This window comes from Anoplophora glabripennis, unplaced genomic scaffold (assembly GCF_000390285.2).
Source record: "Anoplophora glabripennis isolate ALB-LARVAE unplaced genomic scaffold, Agla_2.0 scaffold746, whole genome shotgun sequence".
Classification (NCBI taxonomy): domain Eukaryota; kingdom Metazoa; phylum Arthropoda; class Insecta; order Coleoptera; family Cerambycidae; genus Anoplophora; species Anoplophora glabripennis.
Window position 1 is genome coordinate 8,653 of NW_019416820.1, and position 9,829 is coordinate 18,481.

Genomic DNA, 9,829 nt, shown 5'->3' on the forward strand with positions numbered 1-9,829 from the left:
ACTAACAAAAATTTTTCCTGATACCTGTTTCAAGTTTCAAACGTATATCTAGGGAAAAAATTCATTTTATGACATATTTATGAGAGCCATTTTCTTTTTCTGCGTTGTATCACTAGGTAAAGTCCAGGACACCCTGTATAAGAAAAACACGGAAATGGGATTGTTAACGGAGTGATTTAATGACATCCAGTGGCAGAAATTCGTAAATAAAGACTAATTACAAGCGGAATTTTAAAAAATTTGCTTTCCAAGCTTTCCAAATTGGTATATACCCTCAAAATTTACGGAAGTGCAAAAATTTGAAAAGGGAATTTTTTTGGTAAATGTTCTCTTTAACCAATAAATATCTAAACAATGGCGTAGAGGTTATTTTTCATAAAAGGGATTGACCCCCCCCCATATCTATGGCACTGGTAACTAATGCAGATCATTGGCATAGATTTGAAAGTACTAAATATCGATATAACCGTGTCAAATTTTGCAAAACTATAATTGAGCATCGTTGAAATATCTAAAAAAAAATGTCTTTTTTGTATTTGAAGTTGTACATACCTCGAAAACCGTGTCTTTTCGAACCAAAATGTTTTGTTTATTTTTACCTGCGGAGCATTCTCTTAAAGTTTGTACGCTTGCTCTGGAAAACCTTGTATTTTCATATATACAGGGTGAGTCAGATTTTATCTGGATAACTTCAGATGGTGATAATACATTTAAAAATAACGTCACTGTGTTATGTTTTCATTTTGAGTAAGGACCCAAAATGAAAAATATTGAGGGAGATAGATACAGGATGTGAAACCCTCAATAAGATAAAAAAAAATTAAAATGTTTCCAGTACAAACTAAAATATATGAACCAAAAATTTAGTATGCTTTGTAAGTTGTTACATAAGGTATCGCAGTACAAGACTTTTCCGTCATCTTTGACTGAAATAGAGGTAACCCATGTCATAAGTTAAAAAAAAATAATAGGCCCTGCGCACGATTGCACTAAATACGATTTTTGATTCAGTTATTTGTTCCAGAGGAAAAATATTGATATTTTTGTATCTCTAACTGTTTCTAAGAAAATTTTATTTCAATTTGTGAGTTTTCATTAAAAAAAAAAACTAATGTAACACTAGCTAGTAATGACATTTGTTTTTGTCCCATGACATCCTAAGATAGAGTCAGGAAAAGTTTCATGGTAGGTTTTACATAATTTTTACAAAGCGATATAAAACAATTTTCTTTGAGGAAAAAAATATGAAATAAAAAACAAAAAATTCTCGTTTACGGATTCTAAGGATATCTTTGTTTGTACTGAAGATATCGTCAAAAATAATGTTTTTGAGGACCTCAACCACCTGTATCTCTCTTATAGGTCCTCAAAATGAAAAACGAAAGACAAGTTGCATTATTTTTTTTTAAGTATTGTCGTATTATCATCTCTCGAAGTCATCAGACAAAAATTTTACTCACCCTGTACAAAACCATCGACATCTTCATACATCTCCAGCGACTTACCAAGACGCCGCCCTCTTCTTACAATTCCTTTCCGATGGGTCACCACAAACACCACAGAGCAACAAACGAAATCCAATTTTACCAAAATAGAATCGAACTTAGTCACAGACCGCTAGAATGGACTTGTGCAGTTAAAGCCGCGACGATTTTTGCGATCGCTCGCCGACCACTTCTTGCAGCCAACTGGCTCTTAGAGTTAGAGAGGTGCCGTGGAGGCCGTGGCATGCCAGTGCGGACGCACACCTGCCCGGGGCACTCGCTGGCGCCCGATCCTTCAGCGAGGAATGTCTTCAGCGGTCGATTTCTTCGCTGCAGGTTGTCCGCGCCTGAAATTCGCCATCGAGTCGCTGTGATTCTTGTCGATCCGTATTTTCTTTCGAAAGTTAGTCAAAAATCTAAAGGACGCACCTGAAAATCAATTTTTTTTTTAATAACTAATTATACTACTAATAATAACAAATGTAAATAAAAGAGGCATTTTTTAGATAGGCACAGAAAAAATGCAATTTATTTCTCTTTACGGATGTAATAAAAATCATATTAAACAAAAACAGTTTATTCTCTCGAAAACAGTTCATTTTATCGATTTCATCCATGGGTGTCTTTTTTGTTTAAGGTTCAAGCTATCTAAAAATATTATTTTTGTGCCTGTATCGTAAAGGGTGTAAAAAAATTGACATTGTGCTACAGTTAGTCCGTCCCTGGCAAACCACATAAGCCAAATTGTTTTCATGTGGGTCAATTTTTAAGGAATCTTATCTGTTGTCCATCCTCAATTAGAGGCGATTAGGAAACTATATCCTTAAGTATTTTGAGGGCTGAATTCAATTCCATAGACGTAATTATTCCATCGACCCAAGCTTTCATAAAACCATCCTTAAATCCACGATTAGACCCCATTAACATCACATATACAGGGTGGTCCAGAGGTAATGGGCCAAAATTCATGAGTAGATTCCTCAAGCAAAAATATTGTGAAATAGCCGAATTTACCTTAGTGCAAAAGTTGGTAGTTAATAGGGTTTCTGATTTCTCGGCTTATTTTTTTTCTCGGGATTCGAGAATTCTCGACTAGGAATTCCCGGGGATTCCCGAATTTTCGAGAAATTTGTAAAACTTAAAAAAAGTCATCATTTTTGTATTGCAGTGTGAAATAAAAACACGCTAATACTCTTAACAATCAACATTTATTATCTACTTATTCAGTCTTTTTTGTTAATTACTTCCAAATGTTTCTACTTCTACTAACAAAACCAAATTAAACTTTGAGTATCTTCTTGAAAACTTTTAAATGTTTTTGAATATTAGCATCCTTCCAATAATTAATAATAATCATTCACACACACAGTCATTTAATTAAACAAATAATAGATAAGGAATCTAACTTTCTAACCGAAGAAATCTTTAAAAAACAAACTTTAATTTAAAGATACAGAAGCGTTCTTCGTATTAATTATTATTACTTATAATCACAATCTTTTAATTAACAAAACAAAAATAAAATATGTAATCTAAACTAAACGAACAGGAACTAAACTAATTTTCAGAATCAACATTAGGTATCTGCTAATAAAATTTCAATACAGTTTTTGTACATAAAAAAATGAGAATCATTAAAGTAGACTAGCTTATTAGCCTTATAAACTTAAAATAAATAAATAACGAGCTAGTGAGAAGTCACTTCAACCGCTCAGCTATTTGTCTCTAAGTATTTTTAATGAAATGTGCTTTTAAAAATACAAACGCATTAATAGCATTATCTAACAATCCGTTTCAAGATAATGGGAAAACCAGTTCATTTTCTGTCGATGTTGACTTTATCGTCATTAAAGCTTTATATAAATGTTTACGATTTGGCAATCTTTTACCAGTTGACTCAAAGAGCTGATTTCTCGATTTCTCGACACTTTTTTCTCGTCTCGAGTAAGGCCAGATTTCCCGGGAATTCTCGCTTCGAGACGTCTCGACCAGAAACCCTAGTAGTTAAAGGGATACAGGGTGTTAAATGTAAAATATTATTTTAGTTTTTTTTTTCATTTATTCCTTAACAAATGCAAATATCCTCACAACATTTTGGGGTTTGGAGTTCTTTAGGTAGAGGAATTGAAACCTGTTCAAATTTTGGTTAATGTTCATAGAGGGCGCTAGCTGCAGTAGATTGAATGTGTTAAAAACGACATAACTTTTTTGTACTTTAAGGTATCAAATTCTTATTTTCTAACTTTTTTTACACAGAAATTGTATACTTTACTAAACTAGCTATCTCGCACCGTTTTCGAGATATTTGGCTTTGAAGCTTCCATTAAATTACAATTAAGTACCTATACAGGTATTAATTTAGCGGCAAAGTTTCTTAAGTAGGATTTTGGAAAATCAAATAATTGACGTCTTCCACTTGTCTTATTGCTGTCATTTGTATGCTAATTTCTATTAAGTATTATTCGTACCTAATTAAAATTACATCTTACAATTTAAATTGTATACTCGTATACATAAATGTGAGATAGAAAGCCGAGATTTTCGTTTTTGGAGTTACATGGAATCAGTTGTCTATGGAGAAACTATAAACACCTGAGAAGAACTTTATCAGCAGGTTTTAAATGCTGCAAAGTCATTTCACGTTAAGGATTTATACTTTAAAATAAGACATTTTTTTAATAAACGCATTGATAAATGTATTGAAATTAGAGGTGGGCATTTTGAGCAATTATTGTCAAAAAGGCATATTTTTTACTAATGTTTACTATTTTACTGTTCATTACAATTTTTAATTTTAAATAAACACTTGTTTTTGACATTTCTAAATTATTTTAATTATTTCAACTATTAGCATTGGAAGTTTCAAAGCCAAATATCTCGGAAACGGTGTGGGATAGCTACTTTCATTCTACCTTTTTTGTGTAAAAAAAGTTGGAAAATAAGAATTTGATACCAAAGATGAGATACCTTAAAATACAAAAAAGTTGTGTCGTTTCCAACACCTTCAATCTACGGCAGCTGGCACCCTCTATGAACTTTAACCAAAATGTGAACAAATTTCAATTCCTCTACCCAAAGAACCCCAAACCCCAAAATTTTGTGTAGATATTTGCATTTATTAAGAAATAAATGGAAATAAACTAAAATAATATTTTACATTTAACACCCTGTATCTCTTTAACTATCAACTTTTGGACTAAGGTAAGTTCGGCTAAATCGCAATATTTTTACTTGGGGAATCTACCCATGAATTTTGGCCCATTACGTCGCGACCACNAATTTTTGCCCATTACTTCGGGACTACCCTTTATAGAAACTAGCACAATTTAGGGGTGATTTTCTCAAAATTGGTGGGTGATAAAGCAATTCCGACTTCGGATTCGAGTTCAGCACCCCAAAATTCATGAAAATCAGTAAGTTTGGTCTGAGTGAAAGGCCATTTTTTATAAAATCTATTATTTATATTGGAACAGTCTGGGAAAATAATCGCTTTTTTCCTACGACAAATTTTTCTGGACATTTTGAATATTTACCTACTCTGTTTACACTGTCTTGATTGATACTTTTTACTGGACAATGAACCAGATGCAACTATTATTCTTCTTCCTTAAATAACCCAATTTAGATCAAACTTCCCTATTTTGTTTTATTGAAAAGTTGTAGAGCTTAAAAAAATTAATTAACTTATTTTTCAAGAAACTTTTTTCATAATTTGGAAGATGCCAATAACAGTCAGTTGCTCAAAAGAAGCGTACCTATACGTTTTGCGTCAGGTATAAAAGCCCATGTGTCTACCTTATTCCTCAAAGTCCCCTTTAATTCGAACTTAGGGGGTCATTTTACTGGATTGGGAATTCCCATTTGGGTTTTTCCAATTTACCTTCCCAAATCTCTATTCATCCACGGTATTAGAATTTCTAAATTTGTAATGATCCTTCCCTTAGACGAGTACGAAAGCAGTATAGGTATATTCAGCCTCATTTTTATATCCTTATATGAGTTATAAACAGTATTCCCGCACGCAAAGAACAGCTCAATTGGAAATATAAAAAAATCGATACTTCCTATCACTGATCTGTTCATTATAAAATAACGCTATTCCTGTCAGATGCGTGTTTGTTCCAAGAAACGACCAAAGAACTAGAGCGAAAAATGCGTTTAAACTAGCCATATTTCCTCCGAACACAGGGTGATTCGCTTAAGACATTATTGCGTTTTTCACATGTTATAGAAATTTTCATTAGAAGTGATCTGGACTGGGAGGTACTTTAATGTTTCTTGAATCCCATTAGAACAAAGGAAATCTAAATTTTAAACAATATTTTATTGCAAATGGTCAATTAATATACGGTTGCTTTATATAGCTCACTTGTGCTTCAGACAAACACGTTCACACACTAACAAAGGATATAATTACATATTTTCCTTTATTACACACGTTGCACTAATAGTATGTATCACTACCGGTCGTAATATTGTAGTAAACGTAGTAATGTGGAAGAAAATGTTGCGACAATAACCTGTGAATGTGCAAACACAATGCAATGGAAAACAATGAAAAACATATCTGCTATTTAATATATTCGAAACTTAACTAAAATTTGAATCCAGTTTTATATAACTTCTAAATAAATTAACGTGTTTATATAAATAAATAAAATAGATTTGTAGTGTTGTTTTAATCTTTCAATTACCTCGATAGTATTCTCATTTCTTCTATTGTGGGAAAGATAAAAAGTGTGACAAATTTAATAATTTTTTTATGCTAATAGAGCATTATTTTTATTCTGCACACAACCGCAAGCAATATGGTATTTACCAGATCGATCGCGATGTGGTAGTTATTTCGCTGCAACGTGCTATTCGTATCCTTTCGTTGAATTAACTTTTTTTTTATGAAATTGCTAAAGAATTTGCTAGAAATGTGAATACAATTTATTGTTCCTATATTTCTATGTAAAGCGTCACCATTTTTTTAACTCTTCAGTATTTGATCTAGAAATTATAAAAAAACTATTCAGATATATTTGAATTAAATGTAGTTTTCTCCTTGTTCCAGGTTATCCCCAGGTTTTCCCGATCTTCGCACCTGCCTGCTCAATCAGAAGCTGCAGATGCTGAACTGCTGCATAGAACGGAAACTTTCCAGGGAAAACCTGCACCAATCTTACTATGATTCAGCTGAAGATTCCTCCACAGACGATGAGTTTTTCGATTGCACTGAAAAACCCGAAGATGACTCCAAGCGCAAGGAAAAACTTTCCCTTTGGAACCAACCGGTGGGCAGACTCACAAAATTTGGAGACTTAAAGTTGTTGAATACCGGAGATGCTTTATACATTCCAGTCACTCAAGATCCTGTACTGAAAACTGAGGATCAATTAGAAGAAGACACTGATATTCTCCTGAAACTGGGATCCAACGCTGAAGCGTCTGAGCTTCGAGCGAGGATAATGAGCGCTTCCTTGCTCTCAGACATGGAATCTTTCAAAGCCGCTAATCCTGGTTCGGTCGTTGAAGATTTCATACGTTGGTACTCGCCTAGAGACTGGATTGAAGAAGAGGAACTGGACGACTGGGGCCAGAAGAAAGGCCACCTAAGCCCTAGAATGTTGATCGAGGAAAACAACATATGGGTGCAGACATGGGAATCCGCTAAGCCAGTCCCTGCTAACAGACAGAGGAGGTTGTTCGATGACACACGCGAGGCTGAAAAGATTTTACAATTCCTTGACTACAGAACGATTTCCCAGATCTGCGAACTCATAATACCCGTGCTTTCACATGCCGCCATCTACAGACTGGTGGAAGAATGCCAGCTGGTAGCTTGTGAGCTGAGCGAGGCCACTGTGAGGATCAATAGTCTCATCAGGCACGGCGAAAGGTTATCTAGAGACGCAAAGTTCCAGCCTAGGCGGTTCGAGGCACTCATTCAAGAGGTGTCGACACTAGAGGTGCTAATTTCCCAAGTAAACTCGCTGCAGTACAAATTTAATCCGTCAGGGTCTCAAGACGACGCGCTGTGCAGTCTAGTGGCGAACCTGGTGGTAGGAAGGGAGGTGGAGATTGAAAACAAGGCGTCCTCGGACGTCGGTAATAGGATCGTGACGATGTTCTCCGACGCCCAGAAGGTGGCGAGCGTCATCCTGAACGAGCAGTCGGGGGAGAACGGCCGCAGCGGCACTATTAACACCGTGTTTCCACCCCCTAGCGAGAGGGAGTTCGTGATGAGGGTCGGAGCGGTGAAACCGGCGAGTTACTCGGCCAGGTGCCCCCAGTTCTTGAGGGCCGTGTTGAATAAGAATGAGTTCAGGCTCGCAGGGGCTTTCTCCGAGGATATCGTGTTCTTTTAATGGCTGCAATTAGGATATCGCGCAGATTTTATATTTGTTATTGCAAGAGATAAACTTTAAAGTATTAGTTGGAACTTGAAATTACCATGAGAGGGCTGCTATCAAGATAAATATGTTTTAATAATTTTTAAATAAATAAATTATACGAATTGTGTTTTTATTTAAAGAAAAGGATCAATAGGAGAGATGGACCACTTCAGTCCAGACCAGTCACAGGGCCCCATTGGCTCGGGTAGTGTCAAGATTGTAGACACGGTCTGTTCTTGTTTACATAAAAAAAAATTTTGACTGACTTGTCTTGTCCGTCATTCAAACAAAATCAATTTTTTTTAAATCTTATCAAATAAAGTGACTCAATTTTCTTCGATACTAGGTTTGTAAAATATATCTAACCCCACACACAAGACTCGTAATTTCAGCTGAAATTGGGGGAAACGTCTATTCTAGGGAGTATATTCACAAACTAGTATCGAATTACACCGCGACATTAGTAAACAATGGTATCATTCAAAATAAAAACTAAAAATTATATGCTCAAATATAATCAATACCAATTACATAGTTGAAATATTGAAATTGTTGAATAAATGCAATAATTCAAAGAAATATGCTGTATTCTTATTATCCTATTATCACCCTTGACAAAGGCTAATCATGTAAAAAACAGTTGCTACTAAGAAATCTTTGTTTCCACATTTTACTTCGGAAAAAATAGAAAAACGTGAAACTTTAGAAAAAATTGTGTTTTTCGAAAACTGTCATCAAGAGTCGTACGCGGGAGCGCTAATGGCTCTATCTGTCGTGCTGACTCCCAGCTGTGCCATTCAATTGGCTACAGTAGGAAACGACCTGTTATGTTGTAGGTACTTGTTGCACGACTGCCACCCACAGAGAGCGAAGACAATGTTTTAATTGCCGAGTAGTTGTTTCTCGCAACACCGGCAATTAAAACATTGTCTTCGCCCTCTGTGGGTGGCAGTCGTGCAATAAGTACCTACAACATAACAGGTCGCTTCCTTCTGTAGCCAATTGAATGGCACAGTTGGGAGTCAGCACGACAGATGGAGGCATGTGCGCTCCCGCGTACAATGTATTTTCTTATCGTGATGATACGACGCAAAACAGCAGGATCGTTCGTCGGTTGTCTCACCTATGACACACTGATGAAGACTAATAGGTCCGAAACCGGTCTGTGCCTGGTGGGTTAAACTGACGAACGATCCTAGCTGTTGCACTAGGTGTTGCGAGTATAATTCAATGCCGGTAGGAGCACATAGCCCTCGGAGTAGTTGTTTCTCGGAACACCGGCAATTAAAACATTGTCCTCGTCCTCTGTGGGTGGCAGTCGTATAAAGTTTTTATCTAAGAAGCTTCGTTAAAAAGATACCTACGTTATATTAAATTTAATTTTTTTAAATAATAATTTAAAAACTAGTAACTGAAGTAATTTTAAATTGAGCACATATATTTATGTAATTGTGGCATATTTTTCTAATTAAAATAGTACGCCACTGCTTTACGAAAACAACCGTGATATTTTAGGATTCGTCTTTCAATTTTCTACAAATTCCTACTCTCTTATATTTTTCGAAAAAAATACTGATTTTCGAGTAAAACTTAAAAAAACCAACTGAAAACACTTTTACAAACTCTAACCATTCGGTTATTTATTCGAATGAAGAAATTAATAGGTAACATTAGTCATCATTTTAATGATTTTATTTGAGTAAATGCTCAAAAATACCTCCATTTCCACAAACACAGGCCCGACATCTTTTTAGTAACGAAAATGTAATTTGTTCAAAATTTTTTGTTGCTTGAATCTGATGAAAAGCATTTTTTATTCTTCTCAAAATGTCAAAATTGCTATCGCAGCCCACAACGTTATTTTAAAAAGCATTATATTCGAATATCGAAATGTGTTCTCAGTTCGTTTTTTAAGTTTTACTCAAAAATCGGGCTTTTTTCGAAAAACATAGAGTAGTAATTTGA

The 9,829-nt window shown here is 35.1% G+C and overlaps 1 protein-coding gene across 1 annotated transcript; it reads left to right on the forward strand.

Moving 5' to 3' along the window:
* Positions 1 to 6,543: 6,543 nt before the first annotated feature.
* LOC108914717 (rab3 GTPase-activating protein catalytic subunit-like) lies at positions 6,544 to 7,943 on the forward strand (the record flags this gene model as incomplete). Its single annotated transcript, XM_018720585.1, has 1 exon — positions 6,544 to 7,943. A coding segment is annotated over one exon (1,294 nt), but the record flags the coding sequence as incomplete, so codon positions are not given.
* Between the last annotated feature and the right edge of the window lie 1,886 nt (positions 7,944 to 9,829).